This window comes from Bidens hawaiensis, unplaced genomic scaffold (assembly GCF_021521415.1).
Source record: "Bidens hawaiensis isolate Kalapana, Puna unplaced genomic scaffold, B.hawaiensis_p1.1 tig00018568_1, whole genome shotgun sequence".
In the NCBI taxonomy this organism is placed as follows: domain Eukaryota; kingdom Viridiplantae; phylum Streptophyta; class Magnoliopsida; order Asterales; family Asteraceae; genus Bidens; species Bidens hawaiensis.
In genome coordinates this window covers 198,002-218,487 of record NW_027492810.1, presented here as the reverse complement: position 1 = coordinate 218,487, position 20,486 = coordinate 198,002, and the positions used below count along the sequence as shown (strand labels likewise).

The 20,486-nt window shown below is 33.8% G+C and overlaps 1 protein-coding gene across 1 annotated transcript; it reads right to left on the bottom strand.

Moving 5' to 3' along the window:
* Window positions 1-2,511: 2,511 nt before the first annotated feature.
* Window positions 2,512-10,922, bottom strand: LOC143556391 (paired amphipathic helix protein Sin3-like 2). The gene is made up of 21 exons (XM_077045722.1): window positions 10,762-10,922; window positions 10,591-10,666; window positions 8,405-8,596; window positions 8,130-8,313; window positions 7,935-8,033; window positions 7,703-7,864; window positions 7,188-7,431; window positions 6,833-6,969; window positions 6,646-6,751; window positions 6,402-6,577; window positions 5,509-5,663; window positions 5,308-5,432; window positions 4,974-5,228; window positions 4,073-4,893; window positions 3,883-3,983; window positions 3,644-3,782; window positions 3,417-3,569; window positions 3,186-3,346; window positions 3,018-3,108; window positions 2,808-2,935; window positions 2,512-2,718 (listed from the first exon to the last, which is right to left on the bottom strand). Exons 2-20 carry the CDS (start codon window positions 10,662-10,664, stop codon window positions 2,816-2,818), a joined length of 3,495 nt encoding a protein of 1,164 aa, XP_076901837.1. The 5' UTR covers window positions 10,665-10,666; window positions 10,762-10,922; the 3' UTR covers window positions 2,512-2,718; window positions 2,808-2,815.
* Between the last annotated feature and the right edge of the window lie 9,564 nt (window positions 10,923-20,486).

Here is a 20,486-nt window from a genome sequence, read left to right as displayed (position 1 = left end):
CTTACAGGATAACAATGAGGTCTTTGAACCTCAGGGTAATATGTTTTGTTCTATTGAATGCACAACGATAATCTCATGTTTATAAAGTTAGGTAAATTTAACCCAAATTATGCACGTCTAGGAGTATAATACGCTCAAATGTGAAGTTTGGTAACCAGAATTGAAAACACAAACAATATTTTAGATCATAAACTCGATCCTTGTCACTTTCATTAGCTCGAAAAATTACAATACACAACACTCTTAAACTCTTAATGATATAACCCACAAGCTCGGGTATATATACTAATTTAGATTAGAAAACCCAACTAGACTATAATGCAAATACTATAATATTCAAATACTAATTGGTAAAAACAAATCTAAATAATAATTAATATATAAATTTCTTGTTGTCCAAGCCATTGGCTAGACTCGTTTACCAAGTAATTTATTCCATGCAAACCAAGTCACGTGCTCAATCTGATAAACAAGACACCGGCTCTTCATAGGTAAGTCATACAAGGAAGTCAACTAGATACGCCAGTTAATACACTGAAAATCGAAAGCATGAGTCGCGTATGATACAATGAGCCAGTTCAAGTATATATAGGCGTGGGCATAGATAATCATTTGTTGAATCTTTGCCACTAACTAACTTTTGCTATCAAAGATGGTAGTTATAATGATCTCAAAGTTTGTATAAAATGATATAATGTTTAATTTGTTATAATCACGCATCATTCTATGTTATAAATCTTCTAATTAAGTATGAAATTTCAAGAAAAACTTAAAGACCATATTTTCACAATAGTTTATGATTAAATATAGCTTAACTAAAAAATCAAGGTGTTAGTTACATTAATGATTATCTATTCACTTTTAGCTAATCAAACCATTGAATTTTCAGTTCTCACAAATAAAGATAATGATTATATACTATAACAGTAAAGTCTTCTTTAAGTGGGGTTTGGAAGCATATTAGTCGGGTGAATAGTGATGAGAAAAAAACATGACGAGAAAGGTGTTGGAGGTATAAAATTTCACATTTTTGCTTAAGTGGTTTAAGATTAATTGCTTTATTTGGAGATTGTTGTTGGATCTCATTGCGACTATAGCGGCACTACATACACGGGGTATTACAGTTGGTGACGTGATGTGTGTTTTTTGTGGTGAGGGTAGAAACTTCCAACACATGTTTGTTAGCTGCAAGGGTATTAATGGCATTTGGCCGATAATACATGAATGGGTTAAGATTCCAAGACGAACTATATTTGAGTCGTGGGAGAGATTCTTGCGTACCCAAAGTAAGAATATTATTTGTAAAGAAAGGTGTCATGCGGTTTAATCTATAATGGTGGTGACTTGTTGGATTGTATGGTTGGCGAGGAATGATGTTATTTTTAATAACGCTCCTTTAGTGATAACGAAATTAGTGAATGGCATTAAATCAGCCTCGTTATGGGTGAAACAAAGAAGCAAAAGAGCGGGTCTAGATTGGAAGAAGTGGTACATGTTCAATTTTATTAATTTTCAACTATAAGCGACGGTATGTTTTGTTGATGTTATTTATTCCAATTTTATTAATTTTCCATAACAAGATTCAAAGATTTCTTATCTAACGAACAATGATCTTTAAATTTGGATAATAAATACTTTTAGAGCTTAAAATCACTTAAATATGACTTAAAGCATTGTGTTACAAATCAATTATTTGATTATATTGGTCAAGGAATTTCAAAAACAATCATAATAGAGTCGGACAAAGCAATCACAAAATGTGGGATGTAAACATTTTTAACCAACACCAACACCAAAGACCAGTACTCCTTGATCGATATCGAAGTGTCGATCAAAAATAGAGTTGAAAACATGTTTTCAAAGTATCGTAACAAACTTAACTCATACTGGATTCATGTTAATGTGACATCGCAGAACGGCAGGTACAAGCCTAGTTACATATTAATTGCAGCAATAACTCAATTGTGTCAAATGACATTCTTTATTTGTTACCCATTTAATTAACAATTAACTTGATGGTGTTTCTTGGTGCGACAGACTTGAAGCGTCAAAATCAGTATGAACTACTGATATCCCATCTCAAAAACTCGCATTCGGGTAATTATTATAAGCTTATTTACTAGTTTGTAGAAAGCAACACGTGTGTACGATGGTTTAAAAGTAATAAGTTCGAGATTTGTGGTTTTGATTTTGTAACAAGTTTTGGTTCTAAGGCTAACTTTCGTTAAAAGTTCCGTTAACGCCATATGAAAATGACCGCTTTACCCTTTTAAGAATCACAAGGACTGTTTTAAGTAGTGGGGCTAATCTGTAATCAACCGAACCCCTCTGCCTTTATCCGCCACCACCACAAGAAATCTACGGCACCACCAAGCTCCAACACAACCAACAGCCTTTCATTTTAAGGATTAATAAAGGGTCAATCGAGATGGTTCGAATAAGCAACCATGCGAATGAAACTTTGTGAGACAAAACCGCGAGTTTAAGAAACCACACACGCCCTGAATAATAAACTCTAAATAACATCCTTCTATTTGAGATTGTAATGTTACAAACACTTCCAACTTTGTGTTGCAAAATCAACATTTTACACAATTAAATCTCTATTTACACATCTAACCTCCATTCATTCTCTATATAAAATTCGGCCTTTTTCCTTTTAAGTTAACCAGCAAGACACCATGAGTTAGGTACTTAGGTAACGGTCTAGATCGAATTCTACAAAACAATAATCAAAACAATGTTCCGTTTAATTATTTATAAATTGACAAAATAAAAAAAACAATCCAATTATATTACATCGGTACCTTCAGGTTTATGCTGATAAAAATCTGTGAAATCGTTCTATTTTTGCCTTATAAAGGGTTGCTGTTTGATTTCTCTTTTTTCTTCTCGCACGGAAGAAGTAATCTTCTGTACCGAGAACATATGATATCTGCATATATGAATTTTATTAGGAAAAATATTCAAATTCTATCATAAAAATTATAAAAATAAACTAGTAAATTAATATGTACCTTTGAGGAGCTACAAGACATCTTATATTCCAACCCGTTGACCATACGAGCACCTTCCATGACACTAGATTCATCTAAGTGTAGTTTATTCCTGCACAAACATTAAAAAATAACAAATCAATAATCTATTTTTAAAATAATGAAAATCACCAAAATAATATTAAATACCTCTGCATCAAAATGCCAGATTGCTTATTTCCAGTTGCTACCGAAAGATACTCATTATCAAGGTAACCTGCAAAAACAGGATCCACGGTGACGGCAACCACTTCCTGTTTTTCATTCTCATCATCCATCAGCTGGATGGTCAACCGAGATGGACCAGGCGACTACAAAAAAATAAACAAAAATAATTAATTGTTTGTCTCAATATGTAAAACAAAAAGAAAAAAAACTTACACATTGAAATCTGTAAATATTCTCATCATGAAGAAGCACGTGTGCGTTTTCGTAGTATACAGAGTCGATAAACTTCTCGTGTTTTCTAGATTTTTCATACTCGTATAATTGAAGAAGTTTGTAGTCTATTTCATCACCCACAACAATTTGAAGCTGATGCATCCAGAAGAGAGTAATTAGAATTTAGATTTTAGAAACATAATCAATTTATTTTAAGAGCAATATACCTGTTTAACAAGCTTATAAATCAATTTGTCCAACGTAAATAACACGTAAGACTGATTTCCTAAAATGGCCCGACAGTCGTCTTCAAATTTTGCATTGTCGGCAGACCCGTCAAGTAAATTGTATAGAGCACTTATAAACCTGTACATAACACAAGTATAACATATCAAACATTAATAAAAGTATAAACTAAACTGTCAAATTCTGGATAAAAGAACAACATATTCTAACTGGGCCCCACCTGGAGTACAGATCAGCAGGAGAAGCCTCTTTTGAAGTTTTCCACTTCGTTTCAGCAGATGTTGAATTTAGTTTAGCTGACAATAGCCTATCATATAATACCTAAAGAAAATAGCACACTAATCATTAATAACTTATATTAAGTAATATAAATACAAAAACTAGCATACGAAGAAGAATTGTATACTTACTTGATGAAGCCTAAAGAGGACATAAAAGTTATCATTTCCATAAAACACGTAGTCATTCCTTTCGGAATTGGGTAACGGAGAATCGATTACTACACGTTTTGTCAACGGTTTTGCTGACACCAAAAACCGCTCAGATGGCTGCAAAGACGTCAAATAACCGCCAGCAAAACTTGCATCATCTAACCCTTCAGCCTCCCCTTCACTTTCTGCTTTGCCATCAACATCATCATGGTCCCCACCTTCTTCAGCTGCTGACTCACTGCCTGACACGTCAGCACCCACAGACACATTCACACTGTCCTCGTCATCAGCATCTCCACTATGCTTAGTGGCAGTAATATTAACTTCATCAGAATCGTTATTTGGTGATAACTCGCCTTCTTCTTTCTCAACTTCTGAGGGCGAAATAGACATTTTTATGCCATCTTCCTGGGTCAACGCATCTCCATTGACCAAACTGTTCTTGCTTGAATCTACTTGATCTGGTAAACCAGTTTGATCCCCATTGCAAGCCACATGTCCAGATGTCGAAACATCCGCATCTTTCGCGCTATCTGAATTGTGAGAAGATGGAGCAAACAACATTGGCTCCAAGAATGTTGTCCATAGCCTTAAAACCTTGTTCAGTTGTTCCTTGGAGGTGCACATTTCATCACATGAATATTTAACAAGTTTTAACATGTCTTGGTGAATATCATTGTCAGTGAATTCAAATTCATAATTTGGCATAACATAATGTCTACTTCCTGCAGCAACACTCAGTAACAAATCTTTGTCTTTTTGGTTTTTTTCCTTTATATCTTTTATTTCCGTCACCAATGCTGTTAATAAAAACAAAAAAAAGTTAAAAAAAATGAATTTTTCATAAAAATTATGTTATAATAAAAAAAAATTGACTTACATTTGGTGCTGAGATTCTTGGAATCTTGTTGTTTGAAATAAAAGCTACGATGGTCAAGTGACTTGTAATGATTCTTTGCATATATCTCAGCCCAAACTTTGTTAAAATCTGACCGACATTTTGTCCAGTCATCTTGTTTTTGTTTCAAACGGGTCAAAATAATAGGCAATGCGAGAGAAGGGTTTCTTCTTAATACATCCATAACATCGAGACCGTGATCACCATATAAACGTTCAATGCACCGTAAATCAAGAGCTACATATAACCATATAAATATTTAGAAATAAACCGTTTATTCAGCAGAGTAAATACAAGTTGGCTAATTAATAATTACCTGTGAAATGGTCCTCAATACGGATAGGAAAATCGGTACTGACTGACTTGTTAATGCTGTTTAATAAGTCTTCTACCCGTTTAGCAGTTGAACTCATGGATTCCAACAACATATCTAGCTCAAACCTGGAATAATAATTAAAACAAAATGTAAGTCACTTCTTTTGATATATACTACTAGCCCTAGAGAGAGAGAGATGACCTGTCATCTTCACATCTGAACAAGCTTTCTTCATATTGGTTTCTACGCATGTGTTTAAAAGAATAATCCTCACTGCCAGACGTTACAGACACCCACACATCATTAAGTACTTGAGCACCAAGCTCTGATCTCTGGCTTACTGATGGAATTGGATACTGCACAACACCAAATCACACACGGGTCAAACAAGGTCAAAACCGCCAGACGGGTGAAAAAGGTTGATAATGATACCCGTCTGGACTGTATATTTAATGCAAACAGCCTCCTAATCATATTTAGTACAATGATAGTTATTAAAAACTATAAAGAAACAAAGGGAATGTTTCCAGGTCAACTTAGGCTGTGTCGACTTTTAGGCCTTTAAACAAACCGACCTTCAGTGAACAGTTTGTGAGCCATTCAGCTGGAGAACATGAACAAAAAAGTTTGTTCATTTAGTTACACGAATGAACATGGGCATGTCTTGTTTGTTCATTTATGTTCGTGAACATCCGTATACGTTCAATCATAATTCGCTTATTTTTGTTTGTTCACATTCATGCCTGTCCAATAGTTTACGTTTATTTAAGTTTGTTAGTTTCCGTTCGTTAATATTATCATTTAAAATATTCTGGCCTGTTACAATTTTGTCTAGTTTTAATAAGTTTTTAGACCCAACACCCTGTATTTCACACTTTCACTAGTTTTAGCTCATTTATGTTCTTTCAGCTATGTTCAGTTATGTTCGTTAGTTTATACTGTTATCGAACGAACACAAACAACAAAACCCTGACCATTTAATTGTTCGTGTCCGGTTGTTTGTTCAGTTAATGTTTAATGAAAGAAAACGAACTCGAGCCATTTGCATCAGTTTGGTTCGTTTACAAGCATATTGACTTTGTTAAGAGACTCACATCATCAGGAAGAAGCCTGTAACTAGGTGTGCACTGCTGGCAGTTAGAAAGATCAAGCTCTTGTATAGATTTTCCCCAATATTTCTCTTTGTACATGTCCTCTTTAGCAGCATCAATTCTTTCTTTTTCCTCTGTTTTGGTTGACTTTGATGCATTCCCTTCATTCCATATAGTTTCTGCAACACAGATAAATAACTTGCAAATTGAATATAAAATAACAAAATATACAAGAAACAAAACATACTTTTGTCCATAACACCAGCAAGGAATCCATCTATATTTTCACAGCGCTCTAAAAATGAGCTAAATCCTTCCATAAGATCTGGGTGCTTTCCAAGTAAATCCGAGACCTGAAACAAAAGAAAACAGTTTAATAACGCAAAATGAAATTCATAAACTAAAAGTGGATAAAAACTATAAAATATATATACCAAGCTCTGTAATTCTCTTCTTGTAATTATTTCTGTGCTATAAATGTGTAGACACTTCAAGAATGCTTGATAATCATCTGGATTACGTAATCTATCTTTCACTTTTTCACAGAACGTAAATTCTTGGCAGTACAAACCTATAATTACCAGATAGTCAAATACCATAAATCATGAAGTCTTAGGGGCTGTTTGGTAGCCTCTTAATGGTCATTAAGAGGCTACATCTTAATGGTGCATAACCTTTAAAAGGTTATGCACCATTATGAGGTAGCCTCTTAATGACCATTAAGAGGCTACCAAACAGCCCCTTAATTCTTTTTTCTAAATGAAGAACTTGCAAAAAATATGTACTCACTTTTTAATGCATTTTTATCATCATATGGAGCCAAGCCCGAATTCACTCCAAAATCTTCAACTTTTCGTGCTGATTTACGTTTTTCGAAACGGTGATCAATGCCAGAATCTTTATAATCTTGATCACGAGTTCTTCTATCCCTGCTCTCCTTTTTCCTCTTTATCATGGTTTTATCATCATCCATTTCAACGCTTGGGTCCCGCTCTCTGTGTAGAGGAATTATCCTATCTCTCCGCCCTCGTTGCTATAAGCATATAAATATTTAGTCCCTCATTAAAAGACGTCATTTGCACGCACATGAGGGCTCAAAACTTTCATAAGTATGTATTAGAGTGATCATATGAGGTAAGCAGTTTCAGCCGCCACATGAGAAAATAAGTCAAGAAGGTCACACCATCATGTTGACCAAATTTTCAAAAAAATGAGTTTCTTTTATCAAAGGGTTTGAAAGTTGGTTTCATTTTTTTATTAAATTTGCACAAAGATTAAAAGTGGACATACAATAAGCTAATTACCTTATGTCTGAGTGGGACCATAGCCGAGCTTCTTTCATCATAACGGTTATGTGATTGCCTGAGAAATGAAGCATGATGTGCAGATGCAGCAGCAGAGGCATCTGGCAAAAATCTGGTAAACTCATTAAGAAGATCCGGATGATCATCAAAAAGTGTAGCAACCTGTATGGATACAAAGATGTAAGATAAAAACATAAATATATGAAACTGCACATGTCATACAATATATCACCTCTTGGTAGACATCATTGATACCCTTGTGTTCTTTTCTATACATATTCAAGATGTCCAAAAATGCTTTGTAAATGTGATCATCATTTTGAAAACGTTTCTGCAACGAGAGAAAGACAAAGTTACAATAAAAATTAAGTACATATAAGAAAAATTATTTACTTTCATATTTTACGAATAAGAACATGAGTTCCACCTTTATTTTGTTTACATAGCTTATAGCTTCTTCAAACTCTACTGTCTTTTTTTGTGGAGGCTCGTCGTCCTCAATAACAGTTATTTCATAACCTTTGGGCAAGAAAGTGTTAAACCCAAAAATTAGATTATTATGCCCTTTGAACAACTCTTTCACCCTTGCTATCACCCCGGTAGTATCAATTCTGCATAAGGTTAATTGTCAAATGAGTTGCCTTAAAGTAAAGAACATTAAAGAATTAACAACTGTTAACCCTTTGACCAAAATATATGTACCTTTGAGATTTGAAGTCTTTCATAACATCAAGAAACATATCATACTTTTCTCTTTGGTCTTGAAACATGTCCTTAACTTCCTTTAAGTATGTTAAAGCATCACTGGTAGTAAGTTTCTGAGCACTACTAGCACCACCGCTACCCATTCTTCCCGATGCTTCACCACCTCCGTTTACTTGTGGCATGTCATACCTTCAAGAAGGGGAAGGGGTAAAATATCAAATAAACAACGTAAGATGGAAGCCGCAAATGTAAACCTGTTCTCATAACTAACTTTAAAGATCTGGATGTACATTTAAAGTGTATATTGGTAATAAACAAAATCCCTGATAGCTTAAAACCCCCTAGAGTTAATAATAAAAACACTATGAGAGTAATGAGTCCTTTCTGAATCTAATGAAAAATATTATGCATAAAGGACATCCATTTATCAGCTACCAACAATATATGTAGCTAGATGTATGAACTAGATCAAAAGGAAAAAGTCAAATCATAGTTCCTGCTAAATGTAATTTCAAGCAGCAATAAACCCTAAGCATGTAACTTTTGCAGGTAAATCGCAAATCCACCTAAACCAAATCTAATCGCTTAAATACACAATCAGATTCAAATTCACATCCAGTAGAGAACAGCAAATTTACATAAACAATTGAACAAACCAAAACCATCAAGCCACACCTCAAATCACCACACATATATACACACAACACACATTCAAACAACAAAATTGAACGAATTAAGTATCAAATAAGCAAAGTAAGATAAAAGATGCACATGCAAACTTGTTCTCATAACTAAATTCTAAGATCTGGATGCGCATTTAAAGTGTATATTGGTAATAAACGAAATCCCTAAAAGCTTAAAACCCTAAAAGGTCATTGAAAAGAAACAGTACGAGAGTATAATGTCATGCACAGTGAGTCCTTTCTGAATCTAATGAAAAGTGTTACGCATAAAAAACATCTATTTATCGATTATCATCAAAATATGGAGCTAAATACATTAATTAAGTCAAACAGAAAAAAGTCAGATCATAGTTCCTGCTAGATGTGATTCAAACAGCAATTAACCCTACTCATGTAACTATCACAAATAAATCCACCTAAACCTTATCTAATGAATAATATTTATGCATAAGACATAAAGTGCATCTATTTATCAACTATCATCCACAATACACAGCTAAACATATAAATTAGGTTATCATAGTTCCTGCCAAATGTGATTCAAACAGCAATTAACCCTAATCATGTAACTATTACAAATAAATCCACCTAAACCAAATCAAATAAATAACATTATGCATAAGCCATAAATTACATCTATTTATCAGCTACCATCACAATACACAGCTAAACATACAAATTAGGTCAAAATAAACAGAGTCAAATCACAGTTCCAGTTAGATGCAAATTAAAACATCAATTAACCCTAATCATGTAATATCATGTAATATCAGCAAATAAATCCACCTAAACCAAATCTAATGAATAATATTTATGCATAAAACATAAATTACATCTATTTATCAGCTACCATCACAATACACAGCTAAAATTACAAATTAGGTTGTTTTTTTAAACAAAAGGTCAAATCACAGTTCCTACCAGATATAATCATGTAACTATAACAGATTAATTCACCTAGTTCAAATCTAATCTAATAAGCTCACAATCAGATTAAAATTCATCAAACACATGCACATAACACATGAGGTAGTGTGTGATGCATAATGAAAGAAAGAACATCTATTTATCAGCTACCGTCATCATATACAGCTAAACATATATATATTAGGTCAAACAAAAAAAAGTCAGATCATACTTCCTGCTAGATGCAATCTCAACAGCAATTAACCCTAAACATGCAACTATTACAAATAAATCCACCTAAACCAAATCCAATAAATAATAATAATATGCATGCACAAGCCATAAATTACCTCTATTTATCAGCTACCATCACAATACACAGCTAAACATACAAATTAGGTCAAAATAAAAAAAGTCAAATCACAGTTCCTGCTAGATGCAATTTCAAACATCAATTAACCCTAATTATGCAATACTATCAATTAACTCCACCTAATTCAAATCTCATCTCATAACCTCACAATCAGATTCAAATTCATCAAACACATGCACACAACACACAATCAATCAATCAAAACAATAACAGTAGCATACGATTCTGCACGCGAGGAGCCAAACGGCCGTTTGATTTGCGTGTTACTCATCGCATCATCTCGTAATCGCTTCATATCTGCAAAATATCAAACCCTAATTCGTTAAAAGCAATCAAATTAGAATGTGATATTAACGAATCGTGATGGCGATTAGAAGAATTAGAAGAGTAACCTGTGAAGTAAGCCCTAATTGGATTGAATTAGGGCAGATCTGAGCATAAAACGAGAGAATAACAATAATATTAATAATAATAAGTTGAATAATCGCCTTGGCTTCAACAATTAGCAGCAGAGGATATAGGAATTAGGAAGAGGTGAAGAAATACTATTATGTGTGAGCATTGTGCGTCTGACGACATTTATATATTATTATTTTTATTGTTGTAACAATTGTGACATTTATCGTCTTATTAGCTTGTCGTTTATTTAAGTTTTTGTTATTTTGGGATTTAGATGTTCGTGTAGTGGTGGAAATCATGGGTTTTTTATCGGAGACTTTTGAGAATATATTGACAGCTTATCTTCAGTTCGATCCTCGGGCGTCAGGGTTTTATCACTACTAGGTATTCGGGCAGGTGGATTTTCCTCGAAACTGGAGATAAATTGGAGGCGCTTATGGACTCCGTTAGTCTAACTGACGGTGACCTTTTATGAATGTGAAATTATGATTTTGGGATTAAGATGTTTGTGTAGTGGTGGATATCATGGGTTTTTTAACAGAGACTTAAATTTGATCATCATTTTGAGAAGATATTGGTAGCTCAATGAAGGAAGATCGATACTTTTGTCATCTTCGGCTCGATTTTGAAGGCGTCAGGGTTTTACCACTAGTAGTTATTCGGGCGGCTGGATTTTTCCTAGAACTGGAGATAAATTGGATGCGCTTATGGGCTCGGTTAGACTAACTGACGGTGACATTTTGTCATTGGGTCACTCCGTATGAAATACCTAAATAATTCTCTGTTTATTAAATGTTAAAAAAATTGAGATAAAAATAATGTGTATTTTTTTAGGGTTCTTTTTTTTTACATTCTTTTAGTTTATGAGTTTTTTTGTTTTGTTTTTTTCTTTCTTTTTGGGTGAAGTTATGATTTTGAGATGAAGGCATGTGTTTTTCCTTAAAACTTGCCTTAATTAGTGAATTGATTTAGGGCTTATTGATCTGGGATTTTAGAAGATAAATTTTCTATATATATGTGGAGAATCTTGTTATAATAAAAAGTTATATTACGTACTACAGTTTGTATATGTATATTCAAATTTAGAAAAAGATGACGTGTTTCGATGATTGAGAAGATCTGGAGTTGGAGTTTCATTTGATATCGTCATATAACGATTTTTTTTAAACGTTTGACAATTTCATTACAAAAGGGTTCAAACTTCTAAGAATAAACAAGAAGCAACCGAAAATTAATGATAATAAATTTCATCAAGTTTGTCACTCAAACAATCGTATCTTCGTCGTATTCTTCACCATACATATATGTTTGCCTTGATTTCTTCCACGCCTTATTTTTAGTTGTTGGGATGTTAAAAAAATATTATTGTTGTGTGTTCTCCAAATGAACCATACGATGGCCATGAAAAAGATACTCTGGTACCATCATCTAGTATAACGTCGAGCTGAAGGTTCAAGGTTATCCATGGGATCTTCAATAACCATGTCTCCTAATACATGATAGTTTGCACCAAGTGTAGATCTTGCCCCGCATTTCTTTAAGTAAAAAGGCATTTGCAGACGGTTAGTAGTCTCCATGACTCCATGAGTATTGTACAACTAGCCAAGTTAATTTATACCCCTCTTTTGTAAAAACGCTACCTTGGATATTATGTTTAGTGTCACTCTCCATTCAAAACAATTTACTTTCATTGAGACCATCTCGATCAACCGTTTTATATAACAATCTTTACACCACATGCTTTTTTCATTTAGTTGTCATATATGATGTCCTGTGAACCATGACTACTCTTCGCCCAACCATAGTCATATACTTTGTCTTCATGCACTAATATGTGATTGAGAAGTGAAAAACATTGGTTTAAGTCAACAAGTCATGTGCTATTCAGCTTATGTTTCCAACTCCAGTCTAGTAGAATCGAGTTTTATACTTTTATTGTAATGCCATCGTATCATCCACCTTGTACAATTTTCTTATTCAAAGGCAAACAAGTTTTGAAATATATCCTTTTACTTGCCATGTTCACTGGAATGTTGTCTCACCTAGGGTTGGCAATTCGTGTCTTAACAGGTTTAACAGGTAAGAGGCGACGCGCGTGACACAAATATAAAACTTGAATACGACTCGTTTAACTACTTTATATGCCATGACTATAAGATGGTTTTAAGTTTTGTGTACCAATAAAGGATAATGAGGGAGTCTAGCCTACTAATTTCAATTATTTAAGAAAATAGAAAAATCACATACCGCACTTTTTTGATTAGCATGTACTCTCACCCCCCTGTCTTTTAAAAAATCTTTAGCTACAACGCCTTTGTTATTCGACTATTCTCTATTTTTACAATGTTCGTCTAAACCTTTGTATGCTACGTGTAACAAGTCCAAATTTCTAAGCACGAATGAGGGTGTGAATTAATTTAATTATTAGATAGTGAGTGGGTAAGAGAGGTGCTTGGTCTGTCTCCGAATGTGGGCCTAGAAGCATTAGCCGAGTCTCTGAATATTCCCGAGGGTTCTCAGGAGAAAGACAGCCTTAAGGTGCTAACGGAGCTTCCACGTCTCAGTCCAAGAATCGTGTCTAGGGCCAGGCCAAAGGTCATGTAACGCTCGGGGCTGCCTAGGGCACATTATCGGCAAGGGCCAAAAGTTATAATAAAAAGTTATGTGTGTGTATATATAAGGGTCTCTATATAGGTTTAACCTTTTTCGAATAAAGTCTGAAAAAGATTTTTTCTCAATTGTCGCCGATCTTTGGGGGGGGGGGGTAGATTATATATAAGGGTCTTTTTTTGTATTCGTTTAGGGCTTACGAAATATCAAAGACATCCTGCATGTGATCAAAGACAATATTTATGCGATTTGTATGTATACTATACCACATCATTTCGTGAAGAGGACTACATTGGATGCTTTTAGGCTACATACGCATAGACCTCCCGATTAATCACGAGCATATTCTGATTCTTAAAACATGTTTATTTTCATCATTTCCAAAGATTTTAATACATAAGATGGATGTCGTAGTCATCAACACTGACATGACAAAACTACAAACAATAATGTCCGAGGTAATAAAAAAAGGGAAAATTCCCAAAATAAACGTTTTTGAAAACACTTTTCAGGTTTTAGGTGTCATTTGCAAAAAATTCCCAAAATAGGTATTATAATCTAGTCGTGACAAGTATTTTGTATAACCAATTAAAATTTGACACGTGTCTTTAAACTAACCGTAACGAGGAGATTACTAACAATTTACTCGTCATGACTAAATAAGTTTTATGCCTCGTAATCAACGCCCAAGAGTAATTCATAAGTTCTTTAGTCGCGACGAGTAGATTGTAAGGTTAAACTAGTCGCGGCGAGTTAACTACTAATAAACTACTCCTGTGAGGAATGTAAACCAAGTAAACTAGTCATCGCGACTAAATGATTTATGAATTACTCGTGGGCGTTGATTACGAGGAATGAAACTTATTTAGTCGTGACGAGCAAATGATTAGTGAACCTGCTCGTTACGGTTAGTTTATGGGCATGCGGCAAGTTTTAAGTGGTTCTACAAATTACTCGTGTGTAATCATAAACTACTCGTTACGACTAGCTTATAATACCTATTTTAGGAATTTCTTGCAAATGACACCTAAAACCTGAAAAACGTTTTCATAAACGCTTGTATTGGGAATTTTCCCATAAAAAAAGTGATAAAAGTGTCAATTATGCCAAACCACATAAACGAACCGTAATTTACTTTATAGTTCCCAATAACAATAATGTTAGTTATATGTTTATCTATAATGTTGAGTTATATGTTTTCTTTTGTTTATAAGGGCATATGTACCGGGCGATAAGGGTGAATTGAGGCGCGAACACCGCCCCCGTGGGCATTTTTAGGCGAATTGTAAGGGGCGCGATGTATTTCTTGCCTGTGTTGCGTGTGTGTATATTATTATTAGAAAATGGTTAAAATAAAAATACATAGTTTTGTAGAAAAAGTAGGAATAGCATAAAATTTAGAGTTAGGTACTATGTAGCCTAAATCCTTAATCCTAGGAAACCATTTTGCTATTTTGAAAACTACCGATCTCAAACACTAGATCCTAGATCCAAGGGCCTAGATTTATTCTTACTCTTCCTAGAAAACTATTTCGTTTTATTATAACCCACCCCTTATTATTATATATGTGTGTGTGATATATATATATATATATATCTAGGACGAGTATCATTACAAAACTGTTAAATTATTTAAGAACTTGAATGAACCCTTGAAAACTAACGTTTTTTATAAAAAACTTTTGTATGTTAATGTTCTTTGAGAGTAGTTTTATCATTTTCTATATCAATAACTACGATTACAATTTTGAAAATTAGTTTTTATACATATCTATGTTTTGTTTTACACCTATGTAAATTTGTTAGTACATAAATTTTACATATATGTAAACTTGTGATTAATATATGTAATCAAATTTTTCTATATAAATATGATAAAACTACTCTTAAATAATGTTAATATATAAAATAAATTAAAAAATTGTTTGGTTGTTAAGGATTCCTAAGAGTTCTTAATTTTTGTAGAGTTCTAAAACGATACCAACCCTCCATATATATATATCGATATCTGTATCTATATTACATTATAACATATATCTATGTTACATTATAATTGGCAACTTCTCATCATCCATTCTTCTTACGCCGTAATATTAATGGCTAATTACTCTCCGGCATTCTCTCGGCTACCCAATTCCTCTCAGGCAACGTTAATTCTCACTCTCCGGCGACGGATCTGGCTTGCAATAAATGGTGATGCCCACCTTAAATTGCAATAACTATAACACTATGGTGTAATCATAATCAAACCGTTGCTCTCCCTCTATCGATTGAAACATATCAATCATTGAACTCCTATTTATCATTCAGACTGTTCGAACCTCCGATTAAATTGAAACGCCTCAATGAAGATGCGAATTGAGGATGAAGTTACTACTGATATAAACTAAAGCCGGCGATTGCAGATATGTTATCACACTCCACAATTGTTTAATTAGGGCAAGGTAATTTCTTTACGTTGATTGTTATTTAGTAACATGGTTTTTGTTATTATATAATATGTTAATTGTTGATTATTAATTCCCAAAAAGATTGAGACAAAGTGTTGGTGGAACAACTCAATGATTGATATCGAATCAAATGTGTATTTTGGAAGGTGATTAAATATATTTTTTTCATCAATTAAAAAGGCAAGAATTGGTTCATGCTTTATCCCGTTGATCGGTTTCATCCACTTTGACCTCGACTCAGCTATTGCAGGTACTCCAGTTTTAACGTATTTGGTTAATTTTTGTTGATTTGTTGTTGGTATTATCAATTTGTTGAATCCACATGTGATTTGACGTGATTCCGTAGAGTAAATTGTCGGTTATATGCTATGAGGTTAGACTAGTTAGCTCAGATTAAACATTGCACTGTGGTTTAGTTTTATAATCTGGAAACAATGTGGTGTGTCTCAGTCCCAATACGAGCCAAGGCGCCTGTTGAAGGAGAGTTAGCATCTCAACAGATGTAGCTGCTGCAGAAGCTAAGAATGTTGATGTTAGGCAGAATTTGAAAATTTCTAAAAGGTACTTTCTGTGTTTCATTATATTTATAATTGTGGTCCAAGTGTACATTTGGCATGGGTAAGTTTAATGTAACTGTTTTGTACACGAATGTTGTGCACATGATTGAAATGTTTTATATTTATTTCTTTTTTCATTGTTTAGGTGTCATGGGCATCTCTTCGGGGGCCGGATACAGATGCTGTTATAAAGGTTAATCGAAAACTATCTTGGTGATGATATGTTATGTTTCAAATTGTGTCATTTACCTAACAGCTTGCGTTGGGATTATTGACGTCGTTCGTGACACGTTTAAAGGATGTAGTGGAACGACTTGTGTTACCATTTCAATCTATAAAGCTTGAAACGTATAAATGTGGACTTGTGGTTCACAAAGGGGAAACTAGAGAGGTATATTCCCTATAATAGTTCAGTTATTTCTAATTACTTAGTGGTTTCATATGTTTTTTGTAATTATTAACATATATCGTTAATAACCAGGTTTGTGTAGTCCTATCTCCCATGATATTCCATCACTGCTTGCTGAAAAACAGTTGCAAGGGCCCATGAGTTTCCTTTAAGTGAACGGTGGGTCCCGAGATCAGCTGAAACCGCAGTGGTTATGAGTGCGTAGGGCCCGTTGACAAACCCACCGGTTACTAACATGAGCATGATATTTTATGGTCATGGACATGTGTCTATAGTTTCGGTAGACGTATAGGGCTGGGATATTACAATACATGAAGACCGGCCGAATTCGTGTCGTGTACCACCGCAATGCACCGTTTTTTATCAGCCCATCGCAACGCGCCTACAAGTCAGAGCACTTAAGCGTCCAGAGAACTGGGCACTCGGTACTGATTTTTAAGTTTTTAAAGGTTATCGTTTGTTCATGCATTGTTCAACTTGCTAAGATTAACTGTTTTTGACAGTTGAGAAGGCTAAGTACTTCTATATTGCTGGATTTTTCCTTACTGTGTCTTCGGAATCAACCTAGCTTGTAGCTGAGCGTACTGCTGCAACCAACAAGGTAGTTACTTATAAAGTTATTAAAAGATGGGATTCATTTCAGTGCTCATTGATGGCTATGATGATGCTCCGGATTCTGGCGTGGCAATGTATGTTGCATCCGTTTAGCCGACCTGAGGCTTTTCATTTTGCATCTTTGATTATTTGTTTGCGTTGTGGTGATGGTTGTGTTCAAGTTAGGGTTTCCGATGGTTGACCATTGTTATGGTTAGTCATTGTGGCGTTGTCACTAGTCAAAAGAGGGAAACTCGATTTCCCGATGGCTTTCAATGGAGGTGGAGAAGTATGTAGTAGCTGACGATCGAATGGTCGAATGGTAATGTTCGTTGTTAAATTTATTAATAATGTTTATTATTATACATATTTGTTGCTGCAAATATTCTTATGTAATGTGAGCATGTCATATACTTTTGCAGGAGAAGCTTGGTATTAAAAATAATGAAGATCTTGGTGTGAGCTGGTACCACGTTACACTTGTTGTGGTAGTGTTGCTTTTAGGCTTCTCAATCCAGAAGAGCTTTCCAAGTGTATGCCTGTGTTGTGAGTTATGAAGACATGGTTGAACACAGATCCTGCTGAAGTTTTTAATAAAGTATGAAATAACAAGTTCCCATTTCTTTTCCGAGTAACTTTATGGTTTCTTATGTACTCTTTTCAGAAGTATGACAGGAGAACTTAAATAAAGCCCGAGCTCGGCTCGTTTTGACTTACGAGGGTTCTAGCTCGAGCTCAGCTCGTTTCAAGCTCTTTTTTCAAAAGCTCAAGCTCGGCTTGTGACTTGCTTTACCAAGCTTGAGCTCATCTCGGGCGCTTCTCGTTTAATATATATTAATCTCTCTATATAATAAACCAGTGGATTTTTCACCAAATGTGTTCAAATTGCCATGTGGCATTTTCTAATTTTTTTCATTATTTTAATTAATTATTTTTCCAATTCAAAATCGCGCCTAATTAATTTTCATCAGCGGCGGCCAATTATAATCAATATCTCTAACCCTAACAATGAAGATAATCACTAATCAGCATCTTCTTATTACGCTTGGAATTGCTTTCAAATCGACCAATCTTCAACTTTAAAGGTATGTATCAAACCACATGTTGATCATTAAAAAATCGATCAGTCTTCATCTTCTCTTCATCTTCTGATGTAGTCTGATTCGACATCAATCAAATCAAACTTGATATCAATAGTTAAGTACATCTTATCAATATTTGAAATCCATCATCTGATCCGATTCATCTGATGTCGAAATGTAATCTAATTCACATATTAAATTAAATTTAAACCTCAACCCTAATTCTATGATGATTACATATCCAATTTAAGGATTCAATTTAAACAATTCGATTATTCATATTGATATGTAATTCGATTAGTCATATACATATTTTGTTTTCAATGTCATGTTGCTTCAAAACATAGATTTTATTTTCAAGAATGAGTTAGTATTTTGGTTTGTTTTGGTGTTTTTTTATACAATTCGATTGATTCTAAATGTATAGTTTTGATTAAATATTAGGGATTTCTGTTTTCTATTTTCTAATGTATATTTTGTGTTTGCTATTTATATTCCAATTTAATGTAGCTCTCACTATGAATGTATATAATTTGGTTTTTGACAGGACGGATGGTTGTGTAGGGGCAATTCGGTCAACGTTTGATGCTGAATATTTTCAACACATGTCTTTTGTGTCCTTACTGTGAAGTAAATTTCTAATCTTCATTTCTACTAACTCTTTGTTTAACGTATTTTGATTTTCTTAAAACAAGATTGTTTTTTATGTACAGATATGCCAGACCATGTTACGGTCCATTTCGAGAAGCTTTATACTCAAATCTCAGTTTTGGAGACAAGGAAATGTATATAATTATTCAATATTTCTTTTTTTTGTTTTTATTTATTATTAGTTAACAAATGAGAAAAATTGATGATATAAAGTGTATTTATTATGACTTTTGTGCAAAAGTTACCGGTTGAAGGATGCAAACTATAATGAAGCCCTGGCCGAATTGTATGCAAACGAGTTTGATGGAGCAAACAATCTTATGGTCAGTATTTTGTTATTTTTCTTTAGTTTTTGTTATTTTACTAATTAAATAATAACTTAACTGATAACTAACGACTATTACAAAGCTAATTAGAAAAAATAAAATATGGGATGCTGCAAAATATAAACAATTGACCATATATAATACCATAGTTGCACAGTACTTTATATGGCAAAGCAAAACAACCTTTGGCCCGAAAGAATTAAACCCTCTTTGAAATAAAAAACAATCCATTTTTGCATTGACTTGATCTGATCTGGGAACACAAAAACATAATCAACTTCCAAGTTACCGTTTTACACAAACCACTAACTTTCCTCAATACCTTTTTAAGATAAAGCTCTCATTTGCTAATACATTTTCCTATAAATTTATCTCAGCAATTGAATTCTTGAAACAGAAATATAGGCCCTGCTAATTTCTGGCTGAAGACATTGAAAGTGATCTGTTGTCAATTTTGATCATTAACAAGCGTCAAGCTCGACTTAAAGTTGAAGTTAATGATAAGTTGCTCAATTGCTCATATCGTTTTGTTTATCTGCAATATTTGTTATTTCACTAAGTAATGTCTGTGATATGTAGATACAAGTCTATATATATAATCACGTTTACATTTATTTTTTTTAATTCAAGTGTTATCGTTTCATAGTTTGTAGGAGATTATGGTTTGTGGTTTACTATGGTTCAGAAGATGAAGTTCCCTTCTCGCTTTATATAAATGGATTAACTTTCTTCTAAGGAGAAACCAAATATTTATCATCAGTTAGCCGAGTCTTTTTATTTATACACTAAATATATATTTATTTATTTTGTAAATATATTTGTATCAAAATTTCTTCTTTTTGTTTTTATTTATTACCAGACCGTGTATTACACGGGATCTAACCTAGTTAATTTATATATGCATTTGATTGGTTCATGTATTTTGAAAAAACCATAAACGAGCCTAAGCTCAACTCGAGCTCGGTCGTTGTGCGATATTAGTGCCTAGAAGTACAAAATGATAAACGAGTTTCCCATACATGGCTCGACAGAAATTAGT